This window comes from Dasypus novemcinctus, chromosome 2 (genome assembly GCF_030445035.2).
Source record: "Dasypus novemcinctus isolate mDasNov1 chromosome 2, mDasNov1.1.hap2, whole genome shotgun sequence".
NCBI classification, from domain to species: domain Eukaryota; kingdom Metazoa; phylum Chordata; class Mammalia; order Cingulata; family Dasypodidae; genus Dasypus; species Dasypus novemcinctus.
In genome coordinates, this window is record NC_080674.1 from 188013291 (window position 1) to 188039407 (window position 26117).

The 26117-nt window shown below is 64.4% G+C and overlaps 2 protein-coding genes across 3 annotated transcripts; one reads left to right on the top strand and one right to left on the bottom strand.

The window, feature by feature from the left end:
• Nucleotides 1-6: 6 nt before the first annotated feature.
• PRR7 (proline rich 7, synaptic) lies at nt 7-4994 on the top strand. Its single transcript, XM_058282962.2, has 2 exons — nt 7-4243; nt 4457-4994. Exons 1-2 carry the CDS (start codon nt 3814-3816, stop codon nt 4852-4854), a joined length of 828 nt encoding a protein of 275 aa, XP_058138945.1. The 5' UTR covers nt 7-3813; the 3' UTR covers nt 4855-4994.
• A 336-nt stretch (nt 4995-5330) lies between these two features.
• On the bottom strand, nt 5331-18998 carry DBN1 (drebrin 1). Of its 2 annotated transcripts, XM_058282978.2 has the most exons (15): nt 18749-18998; nt 14132-14187; nt 13397-13509; nt 13129-13203; nt 12861-13007; nt 12697-12774; nt 12123-12274; nt 11975-12038; nt 9232-9288; nt 9019-9142; nt 8204-8341; nt 7698-7868; nt 6783-7456; nt 6396-6498; nt 5331-6243 (listed from the first exon to the last, which is right to left on the bottom strand). In XM_058282978.2, the coding sequence occupies exons 1-15, from the start codon at nt 18832-18834 to the stop codon at nt 6173-6175; spliced, it is 2109 nt and encodes a 702-aa protein (XP_058138961.1). In that variant the 5' UTR covers nt 18835-18998; the 3' UTR covers nt 5331-6172. The 2 variants fall into 2 exon arrangements, with proteins under 2 accessions (XP_058138961.1, XP_058138965.1); XM_058282982.2 differs by lacking the exon at nt 8204-8341 and having other exon boundaries at nt 18749-18968.
• Between the last annotated feature and the right edge of the window lie 7119 nt (nt 18999-26117).

Sequence of the window (26117 nt, forward strand, 5' to 3'; positions counted from 1 at the left end):
AGAGGCTACGCAGAGGGAGCAGGGGGGAGAGCAGGGAGCCCCGGGAAGCGCTGCTGGTTGAACTCTCCGCAGGTGGGGACCACAGGCTCGCTGTGGCGGGCCTTGGGCTGCCACTAGGTGGGGCTGGAGAGGCCTTGGCAAGGGCTCATCCAGGAGGCCAGGGGGTCTTCAAAGTGGGGCCCCGAGACTGGCACCATCAGCACATCCTGGGGGTGTAGGAATGTGCCGCTCTTGGCCCTCACTCCAGCCCTCCTGAACCAGATACAGGGGGCCTGGGGCTTGGAGCCGCCCACCGGCTGCTTGGGAAGCAGGTGGAGCTTGGGAGGCACTAGGCTAAAGCACGCCAAAGGGGTTCGGGCGCCCACGTCCACAGCCAGCGCGGGAAGGCTGGGCAGGAGCACAGGAGGAAGTGGAGAGCAGTGACCGGGACGGCAGCCGTGGCCCAGGAGAGAGACAATGGCCGGCCTGGCCAAGGCAGTGATGTAAGGAGACCGAAAAGGGGGGACAGATGAGAAACCCAGGGGGAGAAACCGTGGGGTCCGGTCTGCCGGTGGGGAGCGCCTGGGGGATGCACACACCTCTGCGCCCCCAGCTCGGAAGCCGCCATCATCAGAGTGGAAGTTTCCTGGGCAGCTACAGGCCCTTTCTGGTGCAGTCACAGATGGGCAAACCGAGGCAAGAGAGAGGTTAAGTCAGCCCCGAACTCACAGTTGTCCCCCTGCTGTGTTCCCAACGAGCGGGTCACCTAAGGAAACTCTGAAGCCATGTGCTCAGAACCCCACCACGAGATCCAGAAGGGATCCTAAAAAATAACCCATCAGAAGGTAAGAAAAGGGAGACGGGAAACAGAGCTAAGGGTGAGTCCACCTGAAGGGCACAGGTCCTCTGGACGGTGGCTGGACATAGGGTGGGCATTTGCCACTGGCAATCTGGAGGGCTGTGGAGGAAGGCCGAGGGCAAAGCGCCATGGACCAGAGGCTGCCAGGCAGGGTCTGAGCCCAAAGAGCTCCCTGGACAAGGGCAAGGGCACGTACCAAGAAATGGAAGCGGAAAGGGACACAGCAGTTCCCGGGGCTTTGAGAAGTCTGGCCTGGTGGGGAAAAACGCTTTGAGGGGTCTGGTGAGTCTTGGGTGTTGGCGCGTGTAGTGTCTATTGTGGATTGGATGAGAACACACTAAGCAGCTCCTGCGCGGGGGAAGAGGGACGCTTCAGGCAGGCTTGGGGCCCCTGGTCCTGTCATTGCCCCACCCTCGAGCCAAGTGACAGGAAAGGAGGAAGTGCTTTTCGCATCAAACCCTGCTGCTCCAGCTGGAGCCAGCCTGGGGTCAGGGAGCCTGCTCCGCTGCGAGCCTGTAAACAAGAGACTTCCTCCCCCTGACCCCAGGGCAGTGATGCGTGCTGCCTCCCGGCTGCGGGGTGACAGTGGCACCCCTGGGCCTGGGTGTGGCCTGTCCAGCCCGCGGAGCAGGGCATGGTCCTCGGCGGCCTGGGAGCTGCCCGTCTACCTCGCCTTCCTCTGAAGCCCTTTCCCACCCTTGAGCTCTCCCGTGGTCACTGAGGGCCGGTGGCCAGGTATGCCAGGGTCTGGGTCCAAAGAAACACACGTGTGCTTGCTGGCTACAAGCTGGCCACTCTGCCCCGTGCCCCACGGCTGATGAGTCCCCATGTGCCCACTGCTCACCTGCACCAGGCTTTTTTCCTTTCTGCCTCCCTTGTCAGGCAGGGGAGCGCAGTCTGGCACATTGGATTCAGACTGGGGCTTACATCTGAGCTCCTCCCCTTAGGAGCTATGTGACCTGGGGCAAGTCATGTCCCTCTCTGAGCCTGTCTCTTCATCCATCAAATGGGTACAACCGGCAGCGTGTAGATGACAGAAGACTCTGAGTGTGAAGGGCCCAGAACCAGGCCTGACACGCAGCAGATGGCCCTTGGCAAGAGAAGTCTGGTTCTAACTCAGCTAAATCCCATCATCGAGGTCTCAGAAGTACCTTTTTTGAGCTGAAGCTGCTGCAGCCCTGGGGGATGGGAGATGGGCCCAGGGGCTCCCTAGTCAGTGCCAGCCTCCTCAGAGCGTTCCTGAAAAATCCTGAGGGCTCGGAAAAAGGAGAACAACAGATTTAATTAACTCCCTGTGACTGGCAGCATCGTGTTTTTATCTGGGCTGCGTCGCCATGGCAGCCTCATGGTGGGGCTGTGGAGGGGGCGGGCGGAGCCATTGTTCCTGCCATTGTCTGTTCTGGAACGCAGGCCCAGGAGAAAGGGACTGGCACGGGCCCGAGTGGCACATGGCCGCAGGCAACCTGGGGGTCCAACAGAAGCCAGCTGGGGAGAAGGGGGAGACGTGGCTGGGTACACAGCCCTCTCTGAGGTTTGATCTGGCGCCTCTCTGCTTGGGGCTCAAGCTCACCAGGGCCCCCAGAGCAGAGCGCTGTGTGCCTTGGGCTGGCCAAGCTGTGGGGGGGCGGGGGGAGACCCCCAGGGCTCCTGGAAGAGGGCCAGAGGTGCTTGTGCAGCGGCCCTCCCCCACTCCATCCCTGCTCAGGTGAAAGCTCTGGCTTTGCTACCTGCCATCTCTTCAGCAGTTGCTCCCACTTCCTCACTTGTAAAATAGAAACAGTGCCCATTTATCATCAGAGCAGCTGGGGAGCACACATTGGAGAGGGTTAGCTTCTGTTGGGTGGGGGTAGTGTCCCCTTCGATCCTCGAGGTCAGGGACCCTCTCCTGGGATGCAGGAGACACCCCCTCTGAGCAGAGGAGAGGAGGAAGTGGAACTGGCGGTGCCCATCCAGAGGGGGTGTCAGGCCAGCTGGGTAGGGAAGGCAAGCTTCCCTGACCTGCTTTCTCTCCCTTCTGCAGTCGGGGAAAGGATCTGGCGGTGGGGATGGGGGATACAGTGGCCAGGAGCTAGGTGGGCAGTACCAAGGGGGGCTGCCCTTAGTAGGAGGTGGGGGAAGCAGGGTTGGAGCTGAAACCCTGCGGACAGGAGCGCCTAGAGGAAAGGAAGGGAGAACACTGCCCGGCTAGCTGGCACGGCACAGACGAAGGCAGAGCCTGTGGCACGCGGTGGCCCCCCAAGACCAGGAAGCCGCGGTGCGGGGCTGGGATGTTCCATGTTTGGCAGCCCAGGTGGATGGGGACAGGCCCGCGTCTGCACAGGGCTGAAGCTTGGGGGGACTCTCGGCCGCGCCCCATCTTTCTCCACCCACAAAGCCACCGCGGCGAGAGCACTCTCCAGCGCCCCGGGGGCCTGTCCACAGGCCTCGGACACCCCTTCCAGGCCGGGGTACCGGCGCACGCTCAGCTCCGAGTCCGGCCTTCGCGCGCCCCCTGCTGGCCCGCCCGGGGTCCCCTGCGCACACCCGCTCGGCGGTGGGGGCCCGGCCTCAGATCAGGGGAAACCCTACCGGGGAAACCTGGAGGAATGACGTCAACCTCCCCGATGACGTCAGCGGCCCCCCGGGGAGTGCGGGGGTTCCCGCCGAGGCGGCTTTCCCGGGACTGCACAGGGCGCGGGCAGGGAAGTCGTCAGGGGCCGCGGCGCGCGTTCACCGCGCCCTGTGTCTGCCCCGCAGGTGCCGCGCGGTCCCGGGTGACGCCCGCCCGCGCGCCCGCCGGCGCCATGGGAAGGAGCGGGCCCCGCGGCTGCCCCCCGCCGGCGCGCGCACGACCTGAGCCCCGCCGCGGGCAGCCCCCGGCCGCGGGCCCCCGAGTGACGCGGGCGGCACCTGGCAGCGTGGCGCGGGCCCGGGGCCGCGCGGAGGAGTCCAGCGTCCAGTGAAGCCGCCGAGGAGCCGCCGCCAGCGCCGCCGCCATGGTTATGTCCCAGGGCACCTACACGTTCCTCACGTGCTTCGCCGGCTTCTGGCTCATTTGGGGGCTCATCGTCCTGCTCTGCTGCTTCTGCAGCTTCCTGCGCCGCCGCCTGAAACGGCGCCAGGAGGAGCGCCTGCGCGAGCAGAACCTGCGCGCCCTCGAGCTGGAGCCGCTCGAGCTCGAGGGCAGCCTGGCCGGGAGCCCCCCGGGCCTGGCGCCGCCGCCGCCCCCGCACCGCGGCCGCCTGGAGGCGCCGGCGCACGCGCACCCGCACGTGCACGTCCACCCGCTGCTGCACCACGGGCCCGCGCCGCCGCACGCGCATCCGCCGCCGCCGCACGCGCACCCGCACCACCACGCTCTTCCGCACCCGCCGCCGCCGCCGCACCTGGCTGTGCCGCCGCGGCCCTGGAGCTACCCGCGCCAAGGTGAGCCTCGGCCTCCGCCAGGGGGCGGCGCGGGACCCTCGCTAGGGGGCGGGCTGGCAGCAGCCGGGCCGGGCTCGCGCGGGAGCGGGCTCTCGGGACGCGGCCCTGGGTCGGGGCGGCGGGGGCGGGGTGACGGCTGGCCGAAGACCTGTGCGCACGGACCGGGGACCCGCGGCCTGACCCTCCCGCCCCCCGGCCGCTCCCCGCTCGCAGCGGAGTCGGACATGTCCAAGCCCCCGTGCTACGAGGAGGCGGTGCTGATGGCCGAGCCGCCGCCGCCCTACAGCGAGGTGCTCACCGACACGCGCGGCCTCTACCGCAAGATCGTCACGCCCTTCCTGAGCCGCCGCGACAGCGCCGAGAAACAGGAGCAGCCGCCGCCCAGCTACAAGCCCCTCTTCCTGGACCGGGGCTACACGTCGGCGCTGCACCTGCCCAGCGCCCCGCGGCCCGCGCCGCCCTGCCCCGCGCTCTGCCTGCAGGCGGACCGCGGCCGCCGAGTCTTCCCCAGCTGGACCGACTCGGAGCTCAGCAGCCGCGAGCCCCTGGAGCACGGAGCCTGGCGCCTGCCGGTCTCCATCCCCTTGTTCGGGAGGACTACAGCCGTATAGACGGGCGCCCGCCGTCCCGGGCCCCACCCGCGGACTCCTGGCCCGACTGCGGGGCTTTTTAAACGCTTCCCTTGGACTGGGGGAGGCAGGCGGGGGAGGGGGGCGGGCGGGATTTCTTACCCTGTTTGTTACATTTTGAGGATAATAAAGGTGTGTGATCTGCTTTGGTACAAGCGGAGGGGGCACCCGCTGCTCGAGCCCAGGGTTCCACCGAGGGCTGGGGGCCATGGCGGGAAGGGCGGGCTGGGGCTACAAGCAGGCCCGAGGGTGCAAAACTAACGGGGAGGTGGACCCCCTTCCTGCACCAGAGGCCGCTTCCAGGTAGGGGCATATCCCACCTTGCCTGCCTGAGAGGTCGGTCACGTCGCCCTCTGGTAGCAGAGGTTCCACGGTGAGTGGCAGTAGGTGGGACCGAGGGTCCCGGGGCGGGCAGCCCACCCCCGCTCAGCCTCTGGAGGCCGGGAGCAGAAGGCCCGAAGGGATCTGGATATCTTTATTAACAGACATGAGCACGACCCGTTACAGAAGTTTGTGCTTTCCAAAAAACAGTTACTGAACGTGAAAAAGGAACCCAAGCAAAGGAGGTGATTCAGGAAGGGCCCCCCACACCCCGGGCCACACCCATGGCCCTGACCTTCTGAATGGCGTCTAGGGCCTCCAGCCTGGGACCTGCCCAGCAGGAGGGGGCAGGAGAGGGCCAGGGCAGCCCAAGAGCCCCTAGGCCTGCTGCTTCCTTAGGGTCAGGCAGGGAGGGGTCGAGAGAAGGGCGAGGAGGGGGTCCCAGGGAGCCAGAGCCCACGAGCCATTTATTGCCATGTTTTAAAATTCGTGCAAAATATCTGAAGCCCTGGACAGAGAATACAAAGTGATATTTTTCCAAGAAACAGAAAACTAGGAAAAGAGGTGTGTGTGGGGGGGGGACATCTTCCCACCAGAGCTCCCCACCCCAACCCCCACCGGGTCCCCAGCAGGGTGAGGCTTCCACCCTGGCCAGCTGAGCAGGGAGAACTAAGAGCTACCGTCCAGACCGGGCAGGGAAGGGGTGGAATTTTGCAACAGCGTCTCAACTACCAACGGGAGGAAAACCAGTCAACTGTACAAGTCTCCTATCAACTTTTTAAAAAAATGAGAGAGAGAGAGAAAAAGCTGTCAAAATCGGGCCCTGTGGGGAGGGAAGCGGCCGAGTCCCGGAACAGGGCCGGGATCCGGCGTGGGTGCCAGGCGGAGCTGCTGCGAGTGCAGGCACGGCGGGCCGTCTGGCCAGAGGCCGGCGGAGGTGGGCGGCCGGGGCGGGGGCAGCCTGGGGCGGACGCCGCCGCTAGTCAGCACCCTCGAAGCCCTCCTCCTCTTCCGGCACGGGGTCTGCATCCCAGCAGGTGATGTCGATTTCTAAGGCATCGGGAGAAGGAAGGGGCGTTGAGATGGCCCCCCAGCCCAGTGACTGTGTCCCCCATCCCCTGGGGGCTGGACTGACCCTCTCGGGAGGGGGGCGGCAAACCCGGCCCCCCGCCCCAATTCCCCGGCGCCCACCCGAGCACTACCTGGAGGCTTGTTGTAGAACACCGGGGGCGGAGCCTTCGCGCACAGCTCTTCCGATTGGGCAAACTCCTCCTCTTGTGATTGGCTGAAGTACCCCTCGCTGGCCTGCAGGGGGACACCACCAGGTCAACGGGCCCCACCCAGCGAGAAGCGGGGCTGACCTACCCAGCCTGAGCCTGTTTCCCTGGCAACCAGCGATTCCATTAGCGTTGCCGCGGTAACAGAGATGCCTACCTTGGGAACAAAAGCGCAGCGCGCCCAGGGTGTGGAACGGAGCCTTCCCACTCCCAATGACCCTGGTCACGGGGAAGGGGGGGGGACAGCCGCCAGGCCCTAGCTAGAGCCCCGACCCCCACCCCCACCCCTACCTGTGCCGCCCCTGCTCCCACCTGGGTCCCCTCCTTCTGGGTGGTCTCGCCATTGGTCAGCAGGTGGGGCTCCGCCTCCGGCTCCTGATCCAGCCCCTCCAGGGCTGAGGACAGAGCTGGGGCCTGGGGGGCGGCCAGGGGCTCCCCTTCTACCTCCCCGTCTGGGTCGCAGAAGGTGGCCGGCGGCTCGGGCAGCTCGTCAAAATTGAGAAGGTTGGCACAGCCCTCACCCGCCAGTGGCAGCGGCTCCGGCGCCCCCTCGTCCATCAGGGGCACCTCCGCCAGAGTGCCCCCGGCCCCCGAGGGCAGCGTGGGGGCCCTGGGCTCGGCCTGAGGCTCCCAGGCCTGGGGCGTGGAGGCCCCCTCCCCGTTGCCGGGCCATAGGTCAATGAGGCTGGCGGTGGCGGGGGGGACGGCGTTGGCAACAGTGGTGTCAGCAGCGGCTTCAGTGGCGTCCGCCGCCAAGGTGGCGGCCGTGGGGGGCTCAGCTGTGGCAGGCTCTGGGGGGGCACCCGGGCCGGCCTGCTCCGGAGCCTCCACGAACATCAAGTCCTCCAGGGGGGCATCGGGCCCCCGGGGAGGCTCCCTGGCCTGAGGGGGCTCCTCCTGGGAGCCGGCGCAGGCCTGAGGGGCTGCCGCTCTGGCCTCCTTGCTGGTCTCTTCCCTCTCCGGGCTGGGGCTGGGCTCCTGGGTCTCTGTCACAGCAAAGAGGGAGGGGACAGACGCGACTGGCATCCTCAGGGAAGGGATGGAGGCCCCGCGCCACTACCCTCCAACGCCTTCCCCACCCCGCAAGGAAGAACTCCTCCGCTACGACTTCCAGGCAGGGCACCTGCCGGCGGGCCAGAGCTGTGCCATGCCGTCCTCAGTCCCTGGGGAGGGTTAACCGGGCAACCCAGGGTGCCCAGCCCGGCGCGGGCAGGGCCCCTCGCTCACCTGGGGCTGGCGGCGGCGGTGGCGGCGGCGGCGGCGGCTGCGAGGATGTGACCTCGTCCAGGGCCCGGTCGATCTGCTCGGCGATCGGGGTGGAGGCCGTGCTGGAGTCGGACGGGCTCCGGGCGGGGATGGGGGTGGGCGCCATCCTCCGGTGGCTGTCCAAGTGACTGCCTGTGAAACAAAGCCCCGGGCTGGTCAGCGAGGGCCGGGGAGCCGGGCAGGACCAGGGCCGTCCACCTTGGGGCCTGGCCAGCACCTTCTCTCTCGAGTCCCCAGGCAGGCGCCCTCCCCCCCCAGGGGCCAGACCACAGCTCCAGGCCCTGTCAGTGAGGCCCCTGGGGGCCAGTGCCCCTGCAGGGCCAGGGGAAAGAGGCAGGCGACACCTGCTCGGGGGACAAAGACCAGAGAGCAGCGGGCAGCCTGGGCCGAGGGAGTGAGGGCAGCGGGGGCTGCTGGGAAGCGGGGCCCTCCTTACCCCCCCGCCGAGGCCTGGGCCTGCTACCTACATGGGAGGGAGGAAGAGAGGTTTGGGGTGCGGTGACAGGTGATATAGGGAAAGGGAGTCCGCGGAGGGGAGGAGGAAGAGGAGGAAGAGGAGGAAGGCCCACTGTCCGATGCCTTTATGAAAGGGCAGTACGGACGACCTGCCAAGAGAGACAGACAGAGAGAGAGAGACAGAGGACAAGAGCGGGTCAGTCTCCCCCACCCCCGCCCCGAGGCCTCACCCGCCCCCAGGGCTGGCCCTGGATGTCCAAGGGGGCCCTCAGCCAGGAAGCACGTTCAGCCAAGCCGGGCTCCGGCACCCCCTGCCCCCCATCCCGCAAGCCGCAAAGGTGCCCGACACGCACAGCCAGCCGCCCTGAGCAGCCGCCCAGCGGGGACAGCCTGCCCCACCCGGGGTCCCCAGCGCAGGGCTGTGCACACGGCAGATGCGTCCATGCGCGTGGCAGCCGACGAGGAGCAGAGCGGGGTGTCGGGGGCAAGCAGAAGCCCTGGGCGCCAGCCCCAGGCTGTTCCAACTAAGGGGGGAGGGCCCACCCCTAGTGCCACCCCGCCAGGGCCACTCCCTGCTGTCTTCCCCTCCCCAGAGCTGCCCAGCTGGCCCCCCACTGCCCACTGCCCAGCCAGGGCCTCGTGTGGCCCCCGCCCCGAGCCCGTCGCAGTCCTGCCACTCTGGAAGCGGTGGAGGGGCGCGCCCTTGAACTGCCTTGGCCTTTTTCAGGGGCTCCTTGGGCAAGATTTCCTTTCTAAGAGTCCCCAAGAGGCTGGGGGCCGAAGGCTGAGGAGTGGGGGACAGGGTGGACGCCGGGCCTGGGGCTACCTGGTCGGTGGTTGAAGGGCGAGGGCACGTCGCAGCTGCCCGAGGAGGCCGACGCCACTCGTTCCTGCTGCTTGAAGAACTCGCGGGGGTTGTCGGGCCGCTGGGCTATGATGGCTGCTGCTTCCTGGGGGTGCCAGGAGAGGGCCAGGGGCTGGGTCAGGCCGGGGAGAGACAGCCCCTGCCCGCCGCCCCTGCCCCGGCCCCGGCTCTCACCTCCACCTCCGACTCGGACTTCTTCAGCTGGGTCTCTTCCTCGTCCCGCTGATCGCCCTGGAACCCAGAGGGACAGAGTCCCACGTCTTCTGACAGCCCCGCGTTTCTTCCACGGCCGGGCAGGAGCCGGGCTGGCGGTGGCATCTCGACCTCCCCCACTCCCCGTCACCCGGCCTCCCCGCCCGCCCACACCACCTCGCAGCCGGCCCTTGCACCCAGCTCGGCTCCTCCCTGCTCCCTCACCCCATGTCCAACCGGGCACCCCAGCCAGGGCTCCCCTCGAACTTTTCCCAGCCCTCCCACCCCAGGACCCCACCACCCTGCCACACCCCATTCGGCCACCTGAACCTTAGCATCCCGCAGGGGCTTCCTCCCCAGCTCCCTCCACCCCTCTCCTCTCCTCTTGCTCTCTCGAGGCCCCCAAAGGCCCTTTCCAAAGTAGACAGCCCTGATTCCCCCGAGCTGGCAATCCCTCCGCAGCTTCCCATGGGCCACAGCCATTAATGGCTTCTTTTGCCAGTATGATATTTAAGTTTCTTTTAAAAACCTTTAATTTTAGTGACCACCACTTAGAAATCAGTTAAGGTTCACACTGAAGTCTGGATCTCCAGCTTCTCGTGACGGCCCGCGCTCCCCCAGGCAGGCACCGGCGGGATCGCGGGGCGCAGGCAGTTCCCACCGCTCCCTGCCGCCCTCTACCGGCCCGCTGCACACATTACACTGAGACCACTCCCTGCGGGAGAGGCCCCTCCCCTCCCAATCTAGACCCCGCCACCCCTCCCACCCCACCCCCAGGAGACCCGGGCCCAAAGCCCTCGGCCACAACATAGCCACAAGTCAGGAACGTGCCGACGGTTCCGGTCTTGGCCTGAGGGGGGATTTCGCCCGCGCCTCGCCCCCACCTCCAGGCGCAACTCCTCCCACTTCCGCGCCTCCTCCGGGAAGGGAGTCCCGGGCCCTATCAGGTCATTCCTTTCTCCGGGTCCCCGCGGAGCAGTCCAGTGCACATCACAGCTCACGCCAGACCATTTCATCATTTCCCGTTTCGGGGATCGTTTCTCCCACCCGGGCCGCCAGCACCAAGGCCCGGGCTTCTGCTTACACGATGCCCAAAGCTCCTGATCAGAGCCCTCTACTGCGCAGGTGGCAAACCGGACCCAGGCGGCGGGGGCGGGGAGGAGAAGGTCCACGTGAGGGGGAGGACTGTTCTTAAACAGAGAACCTACAACATACGGATCTGTCTGGGTGCACAAGGGGCACCATGGCCCTTCAAAGGACACCCCCCCCAGGAGGACTGCTTGGTGTGTCTCCAGAATGGAGCCTAAACATCTTGACCTTGTTGTCTCTTCCCGACTGAATGTCCCCGGCCCCAGCCCAGCCAGGCTCCCTGCCACCCCTGAAACTACCTCCCGGCTGCTAAGTCTTTGCTCACACTCTGCTCCCTAACCAGGGACATCTCACCACATTCCTCTGCCTCCTTCAAAGAAAGGACCAGAGGTGGCTTACCACAAAGGTTTTAACAACCAACTCGTGACACTGAGACAACAAATGAGGGTTGCAAGTAGACGAGAGAGACCAATACCCTGTGAGAGCCAAGGACGTCTAACTGTGCTTGCGCATCTTCAGGTACGGGGGAGGAGTTCCCTGGCAGCCCAGGCAAAAAGGGAACCCAGGCAAGGAAAACACCTCTTGTTATCAGAGGAGAGAAAGCAGAAGAACTCCTCAAGCCGAGAGAAAGCATTTTATGGTGTTAAACTCTGAAGTTTCTCATGTGCGAGCTTCCTTAGGAGGCCTGATGATAACTTGAGAGAATGGGTGATCAGTACAGAGGGTTCATTATCTCATTCTCTTTACCTTGATTTTTCTGTGTGAAGTTTTCAGTGAAAACAAGCTTTCTCAAAAAGAGCTTGGCACGTGTTTGTTGAATGAATGAGGCCAGAGCTGACTAATCGAACATCGTCTCCACCCAACCCAATGGCTGATTTGACCTGGAACAGCCTCTCCACACCAGAGCCTGCAAGGCTGTCCCACGTCCTCCCTCCCAGCCACTTCTGGGCGTGATCCTCGGGCCGCTTTGGGTTCCCAGCGCCCGACGCCTGCCAGTCGCAGTCCCAGCCCAGACGGGTACTGCCCCCTCTCCCTTCCTCACCGTACCATCCGCACCCGAGTGGCTGCGGCGCGTTCTGAGGTAGAATCTTCAATTCAAAGCACAGAAACCTGACTCCACTGGGGTTTTCAAAGGACCAACCCACAGGTCCCACCCGCCAGTCCCAAAGTTTGGAGATTCAGAAAGAAGCCCCTGGAGCAAGGGGGCTGGCTCCAAGGAGACGCTGCGTACTTGCAAACACGCTCCAAGCGCTGCTCGGGGTTCAGTCTTGGGCTCTGCACCACCCTCACCTCGGGGACCAGGTCCCGAGCCCCCCGAGAGCAGCAACTGCTGTCTAACCCACCCTGAGCCCACCTCCACCCCGAGCCCTGCTGAGTAGGGGCTCGGGAAAGCCGCATCAGCGACTGGGTCACAGGTGGAATTCTCTCTCCCATCCTACAGGACAGGTTTCTCCAAGAAGGATTTCCACGGCCAGAGGAGACCTACATGTTTGGAGCCAGACTTGACCCTCCCAGGCACCCCCAGCCCAGGGGAGGGTCCCAGAACCTCCAGCACTGCCCCCGAGCCACCCGTCTCCCCACCAGGCCCAGGAACACTTGCGGTCCTCACGTCCCTGACCGGTGGCGGCGGACTTACAAAGATAGACTGCTCTTTCAACCGCCTCTTGGCCTCTTCCGCTTCTAAAGTCTGCTGTTTCCTCCTGGAACGATAAGCCATGAGGCAACACCCGGGGGGCAGGCCCTGGACAGGCCGGCAGCTGCCCCGGCGGGGAAGGGGGGCACACCTGTGCTCCTCGATCTGCTGTTCCCGCTCTCGGTAACGCCGTTCCCGCTCCTCCTGCTCCAGCCGCTCCTGCTCCATCCGCTCCTGCTCAAACCTCAGCCTCTCGTCCAGCGCCTTCTTCCTCTCCTCCTCCTTCCTCAGCTCTTCCTCCTTCTGCAAGCCCCACGCCAAGGAAGTGCGGGCCCTGAGCGGGGAGCCTGCCCCTCCCTCTCACCCGGGGCTGGGGGAAGAGACCTGTTCAGGGGGGATGCTGGGAACGAGCCCTGGCGCCCTCTTTAGAATGTGCAAAATTCACAGACAGAAAGGAGATTGGCCGGGTGAAGGGGGGAGTCGAGTTTCTGTTTGGGGTGATCAAACAGTTCTAGTCACAGATGGTGCAACGACCACCACTGAAATGTAAGCTTGAAAGGGGTCCAAATGGGAGCTTTTAGGGTGTCTATGGGTTACTGCAGGAAAGAAAAGGTTCCCCCTTTCCCACGTGGTACGGGCGCACGGTTGAAATGAGGGGCCTGGGAGCCCAGAGCGGCCCCCAGGGAAGGGCAGCCCAGCCGGAAGGCCGGGGTTCAGGCGCACACCTTGGCCTGTTCCCAGAACTGCTCGCGGTTAATCCGCTTCATTTCCACGGCGGCGTCCGTCTTCTGGTAGGTGGTGCCCTGGGGAGTCCAAGGTGCTGGCGTGAGCCGGGAGCAAGGGCGCGGGGCTGGGGGGGGGGCCCTGCGCCCCCGCGGCACACACTGACCACGGGCTCGGCGTTCTCCTCCTCCCGCAGCCGCAGGCGGTGCAGCACGGGGCTGGAGAGCCGCGCCAGCCCGTTGGAGAGCCGCTGCCCGATGGCGCCCGCGTCGATGTCTTCCACGCTGCTGGCGTTCACGATGACGTCGACGCCCTTCGGCGAGAAGGCCGCGTTGGGGCAGCAGGCCGGCTCCCGGTGCCACCCCCAGCGGCCGGGCGCCCCCCACCCCGGGGGGCTGACCCCTGCCCCCGCGAGCCCCGGCCCCGCCACACACCTGGAAGAACTCCGCCACCTTAGCCACGTGGCTGGCGCAAGCACACTTGCGGGCGTCGGGTACGTCCTCCCCAACCTGCAACAACACCCAGCGGCGTGGGCGGGGGTCCAGAAAGGACGAGGCTGGGGGGGCAGCAGCCTGGGGCCCCCGGGCTGTCCTCCCTGGGACCAGCAGGGTCCCCTCGGAAGGTGCCGGCGGGCAGAAGAGGGGTGCAGAGGGTGGCTGAGCCGGGGCCTGCGCTCCCCACCCCCGGGGCCCAGGGCCATACCCAGTTGATGAGCACGTATTTGGGCAGAGCGGCCTGCGAGTCCTTGACGCTGCAGAAGCCGTACATCACCTTCTGGTTCTCGAAGTGGCCCGAGAGCTCCTGCAAGCCCCCTTCTGGGGGAATGAGGACGCCATCAGGACCCCCGTTCCCGAAACCCCTAGCCCCCCCCGGGCCTGGAACCCCGGGGGGAGAGGCTCCCCGTGGGCTCTGCAGGCTTTCCTCCTTCCCGACTGCTTCCAAGCCCCGGAGGCCCCCCGTTTTGGGTGTGTGTGAGAGAGGGGGCAGGCAGGCTCCGGCTTTGACTCTGAGTCCCGGAAGCTTGATTCGAAGCAGGGCTAAGGAAGTGTCTGCCAGCTCAGCACTCTTCACACATCATCACCTCGCTCTTCGCACGGCGTCATCCTCTCACCCGCGAGGGCCCCAGGGTGTAAAACGAAAGCTTTTGAGCGCTGAGGAGTGGGGCTGACCCTGGACCCGGCCCTGCTCGGTCCCTTCCGTCCAGGTGGGGAGACCTTGGGCAAGTCACTGCCCCTCGCTGCGGTTCAATGCGTGGAATGGGACGGCAAAGCTCCCTCCCTCCCCACCCTCTGGGGACCACAGGGATGATGGCAGCAGAAGGACAGCCACCAGAGGAGTGTGGGTCTGCTAGATGATGGCGGGAAGCCAGGCTGGTGGGGAAGAAAACAACAGAGGAGGGGGTGGAGAGGAAGGCGAAGGAATGCCTGGAATTCTTACCTCCTGAGGCTGCGAGCTTGAGGTCATCCGAGCCATCCTCGTAAGTGTACAGGGCCCTGGGGAGAGGGAGGGGCGGCTTGGCCAACTTTTAGGGCCCAGGCTGCCCATTCTGGGTGGGGTCGGCTCTGGCCAGAGGGGAACAGAGGGGGCAGGGGGGTGGGTGTGCTCCGGTCCCTGCCGCATCCTCCTGACAGCGGGGCCAGCCTCCACTTCTGGCAGTGGGGGGACCTGGGAGCCCGGCCTGGCGCGAGTTGGCGGTGGGGGGGGGCGAGGGGAGGACGGAGGGATCATCGCAGCCGCCGCCTGGCTGAGCTCTGCAGTAGCCCGGCCTGGCCCCGCCGCCTTCCGCGGAGCGGGTGTGTGATGGCGCTTCCAAGGCGACGGTTTCTTGGTTACCGTTTCCCTGGCGACCACGCTCCTCGGCCCCCATTGGCCGGCCCCAGGAACCTACCTGGCGCGTGCCTGGGTAACGCCGCCCCTCCCCCCCACCGGGAGGGAGGGGGAGGAGAACCTGGAGCTCGCACGGCTCTGGGCATCCCCCGGTAACCATGGCAACCCAGCAACTAGCACACTCCAGGGCCCACCCAAGCCGCATTCCCCTCGCACACAAAGGACCCCGGGGACCCGCCCTCAGCCTCAATCTCCTCCTCCCCGAACTGGGCATGAGGTCACTGAGCCCACGCAGGGCCCCAGGGTGACCTCGCTCTCCTGGACTTCCAGCCCCCAGGCTGCGGACGCTCAGGGCCTGCCGGCCTTGCCGCCTTAGCTTCTCCAGGAAGCTGGCCTAGCATGCCTCCACCGCCTCCCCAGCCTTTCCTGCCTGTGGCACCCCATGCACGGAAGGGAATGCAGAGGCGCTGCCCCACCAGATACAGGCGGAGGCTCCAGGCTCAGCACCCGCTGGGAGGAGCGGCCTGGGACAAGGAAGAGGGATGGGCCTGGCGCCGGAGGTGCAGGAGCGCTGGGACCCTCCCCCAAACTCCGTTTCTTTGAGGCTGGGGGCTGTGAGGAGGGAAGGCAGGAGCGAGGAGGAGGTGGAGAAGAGAAGGGGGCGGCGAGGCAAAGGAAGAAACAGGGAGAGAGGAAGAAGAGAGAAAGGAGAAAAGTGAAGGGATAAAGAGGAAAGGAAGGAGCGAGGGTGGAGGCAGGGGAGGAGGGAGGAGGGAAGGAGAGAAGGAGAGGGGAGGGGGGAGGGAGGGAAGGAGGGAAGAAGGGAGGGCCTGGCCTAAGTCAGTACAGGGCACCGCATGGGCCACGTGGCCCCCAGCCCCTTGCCTTCCCGGCCCCCTCCTTCCTGAAAGGCACCGACATAGGTGGGCTGTGCCACAGGAGTTCCGGGCCCAACTGTTGCCCCCTGTCCCTGTCCCGGCAGCTGCAGCTGCTCCCCAGAACAGCTGTCCCACCACCTGTCGGCTGCTCTAACCCGCTGCGGGGAACAAAGGGCCTTCAGAGGAGCCAGGTCTGCCCCTCTTCCTTCCATAGAGGAGAAACTGAGGCAGGACTCAAGGATCCTGGTTCCCAGACCCTGCTCCAGATACCACATTGCCCTGGGACGACTTGCCGCGGCCTCTCCACGGCTCCCAGAGGACCCCTGGCTCCGGGGAATGCATGCCGCGCCCCAGGCCCCCTCCCCCCTCACCCCCTGCCCACCTCCCCCCATCCTTTCCCGCTACAGCGACACCCGGCCCTGTCCGGAACCAGCCCTGAATTCGAACCCTGCACCCCCAGCCCCATCCCGGCCTGCCCGTGCATACCACACACCACCTGGCTCCCTGGCCCCCAACGCCTTCCGGAATATTTCCCAGCCTCCAGACTTTGAACGTCGGGCAAGCACCTCTGCAAGGAAGGCCGGACCCACTTGGCCAGCCTCCACCCTGGCTGAGTCCTTCTGTCCTTCGGGCCTCAGTGCCAGCTCCCCAGGGAGCCCCGCCCTGGGCTGGCTCTCCCCGGAACACTGCCTGCACCCCACTAGGGAACTAAAGACATGTGCACCCAGCCCAGATCCCACTAGACCAGTTTCTCAGACCCATCAGGGGCCTCCTGGGTGGGTGAGAACTGGTGAAGGCACAACAAGGAATCGAATCTGCGAGGACCCAGGAATCCACCCATTCCACCAGACTGCCCCAGGCTGGAGGGTTCCTGAAGGCAGGAGCTCTGACTCAGCCCACCAACAGGTACTGTTCTCGCTGGGGCCCGGCGTCCTGCACAGAGCAGCGCCAGTAGGTACTGGTGATACCGGCACTAACTCTTAGAAACCATCCAGGCCAGAGACACAGGACTAAGGTGAGGCAGGAGAAGCCTGCACGTGGCAGCTCCAGGGGAGATCCTGGGGTCAGCAGGGGCTGCGGAGGGCAGGCTGGGCCCTTCAGGACTGCCCTCTCAGGGTGGAGGGCTGGAAGGGCCTTAGGAACTCTAGATGTCACTGAGCCCAATCTCCTCCTTCAGAGGAACAGAGAGGGGCAGGAACCCGTGGGTGGTCACACAGCGAGTCATGTCAGAGTCAGGACAATGCTGGCGTTTCCCACACATGTTCTCACCTCCTGGGTCCCCTGCTCCCAGGGCCAGGGCTGAGTGGGACATTTCAGAGGCCCTGCCACCTCGGAGTGAGCCTCCCCCACACACACACTCAGGCAAGGTAAGGGAGGGCAATGCTAACCCCCTTCGTCCAGACAGCAATTTTCCCCAAGACAGCCCTTCTCTGGCCTCTGAGCAGAGGGTCTGCCCCGCAGTCTTGAGGACCCGCTGAACTCTGGCATCGTGGGACCCCCCGCACAGGATGTGGTCCTCACACCCTTTTCTGCAAAATGCTCTCCGGACCCTTGGGAGTGAGCAAGCGTTGTGTGTGTGTGCGAGGGTGCGTGCATGCATCTGTGTGTGTGTCCCACACACAACCCAGATGGGGGGTGGGTGACGCACGCCAGTGATGAATAACTCGCTTTGGCCACATGGGTGCAGCCGGGTGGTGGGAACCCAGGCCTCTGCTGGGCAGGGTGGGGGGGCAGCAGTGGCTGTGTGGCCGGCTGCTGGCTCCCCGAGCAGCCCACTGCCCCTGCGGCTTCCGAGGGCTAAGGGGCGATGGGCGGTAGGAGACGCTGTCCCCTAGCCTGGAGGAAGTGGAGTCTTCTAGGGGAAGACGGGCCCTCGCCCAGGCAGGGGCGGCCAGGCAGGGCCCGTGTCCCCAGGCCCGCGACTCCACCCGGCCCAGCCGGCCCGGCCCCGGGCTCCTCCCATGACCTCAGCCCTCCCCTGGGCCGGGCTGGGGCCGCGGGTGGGCCGCCCGCTGGGCCTCTGCCGGCCTCTCTCTCGCCACTGACCCGCAGGACAGGAGAGCGCCTCTCCCGCGGCCGTCCCTCCCGGCCTGGCCGCCAGCCAGTGCTGCAGTGCCGTGGCGTGGACGCCTGGCCGTTTCCTCCCCTCCTCCAGCCCCCCGGGTCGGGGGTCCCTACCTGGGCGCCTCCCGGTGGCAGGGTGAGCCCAAGCCACTGTGGGGTCCCGCCCGCACTCCCTGCCTCAGTTTCCTCAGGGAGAAGAGCCTGCTTCCTGCCTGCTAGCCACAGGAGAGGCCAGAGGGAGAAAGTGTTCTGGGGAACGCTTCCCTGTCGGGGCAGGGTGGAAGCCTTGACTTCCCTGCCACCCCGAGGGGGGGGGGGCCCAGGCTCAGAGCAGGTGGTCCAGCCCCACCCCCAGTTCAGGGGTGACAAGAGCAGCTGGGGATGGGGGTGGGGACAGGGGCAGAGTGCCCCCTTGACGCTGGAGGGAGGGGCTAAGGGGTCCTCGGGGAGAAGCCACCCCCACCTCTCTCCCTGGGGGCTCCCTCCGCACTTGTGCGCCTGGGGGTTTCCTCCCAGGGACCCCAGCTGGGCACCCACCCCTCCCCGAGGCGGGCAGTTCCCCCCCAGCCAGCCACCTGGTCCCTGCGACCCCCTACAGGATGGGGAGAGAGGGGCTCGTCCCTGCCACCTCCGCGACCCGTGAAGGGGGAAAACGAGCCACTTCGCGCTCGCCATGTGGCAACGCACGTCATCCCCTGGCACCCCGGTTCAGGTGGGGGGGGGGGGAGGCCGAGGCCAAGAGGCCCCCCGGTGGGCGGGGCGCCCGGCCCGCCCCGCTCCTCCCCCGCCCTGAGGTTTCCTTTGTGCTGGGGCCGGGCCGGGCCAGGCCGGCGGCGCCGGCTCCGCAGGCTCGGTCCCCGCCCCGTCCCCACCCGGTCCTCCTGCTCGAAGGTGACGAAGGTGCCCTTGGCCGCCCCGCCGCACACCTGTCCCCCCCCCACCCCCGGGGCCCGGGGGTGGCGGCGGGGGAGGCTCCCGCAGGGCCGCGAGCCCCACCTCGGAGCCCCGGCGCGGCTCGGGCCTGCGGGGAGGGGCGGCCCCCGCGGCCGGGGCCGCGTCCCCGCGCCCGGGGGACCCCGCGGTGCCCCGCCCGGCCCCTCCCCCCCGGCGCGCACAAAGGCCGCCCCTCCCGGCCCCGCTGCACCATTCCGGGGTCTCCCCCTCCCTGCCCCCCGGCCCGCCCGGGCTGCGGGGCTGCGGGGCTGCGGGGCTGCGGGGCGGCGGGGCGCGCGGGAGACAAAGGCGCGGCGGCGGCGGCGCGGGGACAAAGGGGCCGGGGGCTCACCAGTCGGCCGCGCTCTCCTCGCGGATCACCTCCTCGTACGCCGCCAGCAGCTCCAGGCGGTGGCCGCTGAAGCTGACGCCGGCCATGCTGCGGGCCGGAGCGAGGCCGAGCGCGCCGAGACGCACGGACGGACCGACGGACCGAGGGAGCCGGGAGGGAGCGAGACAGAGCGAGCCGCCGCCGCCGCCTCGGAGCCTCTGCAGCGCCGCGAGCCGAGCGAGCCAGCGGCCGGGGGAGGGGAGCCGGCCGGCGGGGGGCGGGGGGCGCTGGCTCCGCCCGGCTCCTCCGCTCCCTCCGCGCGCTCGGTCCTAGCGCCGCCCCGGCCCAGGGGGAGGCCCGCCCCCCACCCCCACCCCCTTCCCGGCCTGCCCCGGGCGCCCCCCGGGCCCCTCGCGGCCGCCCTTGCGCCCCGCACCCCGGGGCCGGCCCCGCCCCTGCGGTCTCCCGTGCCCTCCCCTCCCCGATCCCCTACCGAGGTGCTCCCCTGTCCCCCAATCCCAACTCTGGCCCCACCTCTCCCAGGTCCCAGTCGCAGACCCCTACCTCCAGCCCCAACTCCATCCCTCTCCCCCCCCCCCGCGCCCCCATCCCCAGGCCCAGATCCTCTGCCTTCCCGTGAGGTCCCACGCCCTGCCCTGACTGTCGTTCCCTGCATCCCCACCTCTCCCCCATTCCTGGTCCATCCCCCTTTAAGCCCATTTCCATCCTAAATCCCAGCCTCGACCCACTTCACACAGCGGTGGGCCCATCTCCACCCGGTCCATCCTGGGGCCCTTCCCCATTACCATATGCACCCCGGAGTCCAACCCCTTCCATTTCCTATCCCAGCTCCCTTCCCAACACCTCTGTCCCACCCAGAGCCCATTTCCCAGACCTTAGAGCTCCCTGCCTGCCTCCACCATCAGGTCATCCGGGCCACGCCCAGCCCCCACCTCTCAGCTCCTGCCCACCGTCCTCCCTGCTCTCTCCCGCTCCAAGCCTTGCCCCTATCTGGAGCTGCCCCTCCCTCACCAGCTGTCTCCTCTGCAGCCTCACAAGGGGCCCACGCTAGGAAATCCTTTGCCTTCTCTCCCAAGCCTCAGCCCTCCCAGAGGAATCCCAACTAGAGTTACCGGAAGCAACATCTAACCCCAGACTCCCAGGGCAGAGCTCCCAGGATCCTCCGGGGGCCTGGCCTCCGGGCGCCTTTACTTCCCCGAGGCTCTGAGCACTGGAGGGCCGCACCCTCCGAGAAGGGACCTCTTGGAACATCTCCTCTCCTTGCTGGGGCGGGACCCTGGAAAGCCTCCCCAGAAGCCTTTTCCACCTCCTGCAGAGCCTCACCACCCCATCTCCCAGGGGAGGGTGACAGGACCTGAGCAAACCGTACCTGCCCCAGAGCTGAGAAGAGGCAGAGGCGAGGGGACTGGCCTGGGCTGGCCAGTGGGGGGGCGAGAGAGGTAGGTGGCTCTAGCTGGGCCTCAGAGCTGGCTCAGAGGCCCTGCTGAGGGAGAGAACGGGCTGTGCATTGATCTCCAGCCTGGGTTCCCACCGTTTTGGAGTAGGAGGAACCCTTTCACAGCTCAAAACATTGCACAGGCCCTGTGCCCGTGGACCCCGGGGCCCTGGCATTTCCTCTAGGGCCCCCACTTGGAGTGAGGCCAGGAGGAAACCAGCAGAATGGGGGATCGCTGAGGCTGGGGAGTGGGCGACACGGGGTGGGGAAGGGCAGGGGTGAGGAGCTATGGGGAGAGACCCTCGCTTCAGCCTTCCCTGCCACTGCATCATCAGGTGCCAAGGGTGGACTGTAGGGCCGCAGGAGGAGACCCCCCGGGGGGCCTGGGAGAGCCCAGCGAGCACGGCTGCAGCAGCCCCTGCCTGCTTCCTCGGACTTGTCCTAGCCCAGGACTCCTCCCACTTCCCTCTTCCCGGCCCTCTCCCCAGCCTCCAAATCACTGCACTTCCCCAGAACGGAAGCCTGATCGGAGCAGACTCTCTCTTCCTCAAATTGCTGCCCTTCTCCGCTAGCCATCTACAAACTCCCCGGCCCCACCCGCTCTCACTTCTTGTTGTCTGCTTTTTAAAATAAACTCGTTTATTTTAGAAGAGTTTTCGATTTACAGAAAAAATTGCGAAGATCACGCAGAGTTCCCGTAGACCGCACACCCAGTTTCCCCTACTTTTATTGGGGAGTGGGGGCCGGGGGGGATTCCTGCCCCCATGCCCTGGAGCCCACTCCTTGTCACCCTCCTCCCTTCCAACATCATTTTCATCCCACAATTTGCCTGCTGTAATGTCTCCCCGTTCTCCCTGCCACTGCCCTCATCACAAGTGACACCTGAATTGCCAAATTCAGGGGATGCTCCATAGCCCTCAGTTTCCCGAGGTCACCACCATCGCTCTCACCTGGCCAGTGTGCCTCCTGCTGGCCACTGCCCAGCCCCAAATCCCACACTTCCGGGTCTGGGAGGGGCTGGGGGTTGCCTCCCTGGAGGGGCTGCCGTCAGCCTTTATGGCCATCACCCCAGCAAGAATCATCTTTCAAAGTCCCTGATGTGTCTCTCTCCCGAACACACACACGGAAACTGGACCTCTGGGTGTTGAGTGCCCAAAGAGCTCGAGGTGGATGGCGGGGGGGGGGGGACAGGAGAAAGAAAGAAAAGGCAGGAAAAAGGGATGCCTTCTAAATGTTGGCATTCAGGTCCAGAAACCGGTGGCTGGCTGTGTGACCTTGGCTAAGGCACTTCCCCTTTCTGAGCTTCCTTGTTAACACTGTGAAGGTAATATGTGACTGGATAGAGGCTGAGAAAACCTTGCTAGCAGTGTGCCCTTCAGCTTGCTGTCAGATCTCTCTTGCTTCACCTTCATCGACTCTAAAATGGAGATGACGATGCTCCCGACCTCCTGGAGTCAGTTTGCAGGTTTTTAAAAAAGATCTCAAGTGCTTAAAATGGTAACTGCCCAGAGCAGGTGCTTTGTGTGTGTGTGTTGGCTGTTATTATCTCACTGATGGGAAAACAGGCTCAGAGAGGGTCAGTACTAGCCCTGAGTCACACAGCTTACTAGTGGCACAGTAGTGGGTCTGTCCCATGTCACTTCACCATACCATCTCCCCACTACCCCTGCTCGCTTGCCCCTCTCCACATCCCAGGACTGGGCTCGCCTGAATGGACTTCTGGTCAGAAAGGGTTCTTGAGGCCAGAGCTGTAGAGTCTGGGAGGCGGCATGGAGTTGTGGGGAGATGTGGATGGGAATAGACCCCAGGGCAGTGGGCCTCCACCCGCCATGCCAGGCTGGCTCCTCAACTTCTCTGCCCTGTCTTCTGGCTGATTTGCTCCTACAGGCTCCAGAGGGGAACACATGTAGGTGATGGCGTCGGGCTGGGGCTGGACCCACCGGGCGACCCACCTCAGTTTGATCAGCATCGGTCCTGGAACTTTTGCGGCAGCCATCTGGAAAAGGCACTCAGTCCCTGGGGCTGCTGAGCTGGCAGGACCCTCTTTGCCAATAGCGGGGAGCGTTGCCCGAGAATCAAGGCGAGGATAACAGAGCCAAGAGACGGCGGGGGATCGGGGCGGGGGGGGGGGGGGACCCGACCACATCCATGGACACCTCAGTCCCCCTGTGCCTGGAGCCACTAACCTTTTCTGTTCAACGAGTCCAAGTAGTCCCCCCACCTTTTTTTATTTTTTTGCTTAGAGTTGCAGCTGAAAGATTCCTTCCTAATCTACCTGGTCCCCAAAGAATGGTCATTTTTGTTCAGTGGCAAGGGACTTGAGTGAAGCCTGAGTTTCCAGGCCAGCCTGAGCAGGGGACCCTAGCCCCCTCCCCTTCCCACCTTTCGGACCCAGCCACAGAGATGCCCCTGCCCCTTCTCCACTCTCAGGGTTGGCTTGGGTCCAAATGCCACCCGGCCGCTACTCCCTGGGTGACCCTGTGGCCTAGGCTCCTTCCCACTGCTCAGAGGGGTCCACAGGACCACGTGTGCCGTGCGTGTGTGTGTGCGCACACCAAGGCCACGCGGGGCCAGCTCGGAGACGGCGGCTGTGGAGTGCTCAGTTCCTTCCTCTGTACTCTGCTGTAGCACTCCCTCGCCCTCCGCCGCCTCTCTCCCTGCTGACTTCAAAGAGGCCTGAGCAGCTCAGAGCTGGAGAAAGCCCTGCTGGCCCACTGCCTCTTCAGCGGCCCACTCAGCCCCCTGCCACGGGCTCTGCCCCCTCAGCTGGGGGGACTGCACTCTCCAAGAACGCTAATGCCCCGCCCCCCGCCTGGCACAGGGACATTTCCCGGTCCCTGCGGCATCCACCCGCCAAGCCATGTGCCCCGGCTTTGGATCATGGTGATCCCTGCAGCCCTTCGGTGGTGGCGGTTGGTGGGGCGTGCAAGAGGGGTTGTGGGATATGGTGGAGAGACTCAGTTTCCCCCATCTGTACCGTATCTCCACGAACATCTCTCTCAAGGTCACTGTGATGATTGAATGACACATGGCAATAAACGATTGCTTCGCTTGGTGCTTTGCAGCCCATAGGGGGAGGTGGCTGGTTACCAGAGGTGCCTGAGAGCTGTTCCTGTTTTGAGCTAGGCTAGGTCCTCTTTCCCATGATTCGGTCCCCAGCTCTTGGCTTTTCATCACCCTCCCTTACTTCTCCCATCTTGAACCACCCTCCCTTAGCAGATGCCCCACTTTCCTCCCATCCCGTCTTGTCCGCTCAGCTGATCGGTGGCCCTCTCCCGTTGCCCCCCCAACCCCCTCCCCACAGCCAAGCCTCTTCAAAGAGCTGTCCACACTCACTCACCACCCCCTTTGGGTTCTCTTGAATCCTGCCAGCCATCCCAGCAAAAACTAAACTGATCTGGTAAGTGTCACCTTGTTGCACAAGGCCGCGGGGACCCCTCAGGCCTTATCTGCCCTGTTGACCAGGGACTCCTCAGGCCTTATCTGCCCTGTTGACGTTGTTGGCAACTTCTTGAAACACTCTGGCTCTGCCGGGGCTTCCCTGACTAAGGGAGCTCTCCAAGGATCTGGCGGCTGCGTCTGTTTCCTCTGCCCATTCCTCTTAAGTTGGTGCATCTGGATGTCACTTCTCTAAGCTGGGACCCCAGTGGTCCTCACACTGGATCTGGCCCACCTTCATTTATTATTATTAAAGATTTATTAATACCCCCCCCCCCCGTTTGAACTCGCTGTCTGCTCTGTGTCTGCTTGTCTTTTTCAGAAGGCACCAGGAACTGAACCTGGGACCTCCCACGTGGCAGGGAGGTGTCCAGTCACTTGAACGACATCTGCCCCTGCTTGTTGTCTCCTTGTTGTGTCTCCTCGTCATGTCGCGTTATTTCGTCATCTTGTTGCATCCGCCTGTTGCATCAGCTTGCTGTCTAGCTCATCTTCTTCAGGAGGCACTGGGAGCTGAACCTGGCACCTCCTGTGTGGGAGGTGGGTGCCAACTGCTTGAACCACATCCACTTCCCCCTTATTATTTTTTTAAAATAGGATTAAAAAAAAAATCTACCTAGGTTCCCAAATTCAAAACAGCAGATTTCACATAAAATCCAGCACCCTGAGTAGCTCATGGTAAACTGGAGGATGTGGCCACACTGCTTGGCACTGCCACAGGGCAGCCCTTGGTGAAGGCGGACGGGTGGCTGCCCCCGGCGGGCACCAGCTCCCCGCGGCAATCACATCCACCCCTGTGCTCTCTTGCTCACTTGTATCCATGGAAACCAAAGATGGACTGAGAGGGCTACATGGTTCAAGAGAAGTGCGAGAGAGTACAGGTCCTTCTGGAAGTGCAAAATATTGTGTTTAACATGCCACAGACGTCTACATGGAAAGGAAACCACATATCCAACCTGCTTTACTTCTGCGGTTACCTGCCCGGGGGCCTGCTCCCTAGTTCTCCTTAGCCATCAGTTACAAGCATCTGCGGAAGTGTGTGTGTGTGCGTGTGTGTGTGTGTGTGTGGAGGTGGGGTGGGTGGGTTTGGGAACTCTGTACTTTCTGCATGATGGTTTTTTAAATATATGTATTTATTTATTTCTTGTCCTCCCCCCCCCCCCCGCCCCTTATCTGCTCTTTGTGTCATTTGCTGTGTGTTCTTCTGGGTCTGCTTGTCTTCTCATTAGGCGGCTCTGGGAACCGATCCTAGGACCTTCCGGAGTGGGAGAGAAGTGATCATTCTCTTGAGCCACATTAGCTCCCTGGTCTACTAAGTCTCTTATTGTCTCTCCTCTGTGTCTCTTTTTTTGGCATCATCTTGCTGTGCCAGCTCGCCGCTCGGGCCAGCTTGCCTTCACTAGGAGGCCCTGGGTATCGAACCCTGGACCTCCTGTATGGTAGACGGGAGCCCAGCTGCTTGAGCCACATCCGCTTCCCTCTGCATGATGTTTTGATAAAATACAACTGCTCTAAAAAAGAAAATCACAAGCATTTATGGTGACTGCCTCAGACCTGTCCCAAATTCACTCCCAAATCCCAACCCTGAGTTTTCAGCTGCTTCTTGAATTTGTCTCCCAAGCGTCCCACAGGCACTGCCTTCAGTCATTTGACAAACATTTACTGGGCACCCACGATGTGCCAGGCACAGTTTGTGGCTCTGGGAAGATATTGTGCTTGCATATAACAGATGCCAAGCCCTGCACTCCTTCTCCACCTCCCTGTCTCCATAAGGACCATCAGCTCCCAGACTTGCGGCAGGCTCACACTCTTCTCCACCTTTGCTGCCTAAATCTGAGTTGGCACAGAGACACTTGCGAGTGCTGACAATGGCTCTGAAGGTCCTTGGGCCAGGGGGCCCTGGAGTACAGTGCTCCCTGGGCTCAGTACCTTGTCCTGGTCTAGCTTGACCCCTCTCTTGAGTCCCTCTCAGTTCAGGCTTGGAACAGGAGAGGTGAGAGACACCCCCTAGGTGAGGTGCCAGTGGGAAGCAGAAGGCATCAGGGATGATGGGGCATCACCAGGGCCTCTGGGCCTCGAGGTATCAGGCACAGGTGATCACCCCAGAGGGCACTAGCTGGTGGACAGCTCTCAGTACTGTCAGGTTCTCCAGGACAGGGCATCCAGCCTCAGGCCTGGTTCCTAATCCGGTGCGGGGCTTAGTGCTGTGTGACTTGGTTGGGTCTTCTAACCTCTCTGAGCCAGGTCTCATCTGTAAAGCAAGGGTGATAGCAGGTTCCTCAAAGCGTTGTAGCATCGTGAGATAACATTAGCCATGGCTTGTAAGTACTAGATACTCAGCAAACCTGCCTTTTTCTCCCCACCCCTCATCGCTGGAGCCCCCCCACTCTGGGATCCCCAGGTTCTGTCACTGGGTCCCCTCTGTACCACACCGTTTGCCTCTCCCCCTTTCCCCTGACCCTTACATCACCATCCAAACCCCTCCCGCATCCTCTC

What these genes read in the sequence shown, in the direction of transcription:
- PRR7 (XM_058282962.2), top strand. Translation starts at nt 3,814, where the DNA reads ATGGTTATGTCCCAGGGCACCTACACGTTCCTCACGTGCTTCGCCGGC. An exon ending in CTGGAGCTACCCGCGCCAAG is followed by an intron (nt 4,244 to 4,456) that starts GTGAGCCTCGGC and finishes CCCCGCTCGCAG; the next exon opens with CGGAGTCGGACATGTCCAAG.
- DBN1 (XM_058282978.2), bottom strand. Translation starts at nt 18,834, where the DNA reads ATGGCCGGCGTCAGCTTCAGCGGCCACCGCCTGGAGCTGCTGGCGGCG. An exon ending in AGTTCTGGGAACAGGCCAAG is followed by an intron (nt 12,275 to 12,696) that starts GTGTGCGCCTGA and finishes TGGGGCTTGCAG; the next exon opens with AAGGAGGAAGAGCTGAGGAA. An exon ending in CCTCTCTTCCTCCCTCCCAT is followed by an intron (nt 7,869 to 8,203) that starts GTAGGTAGCAGG and finishes TTTGTTTCACAG; the next exon opens with GCAGTCACTTGGACAGCCAC.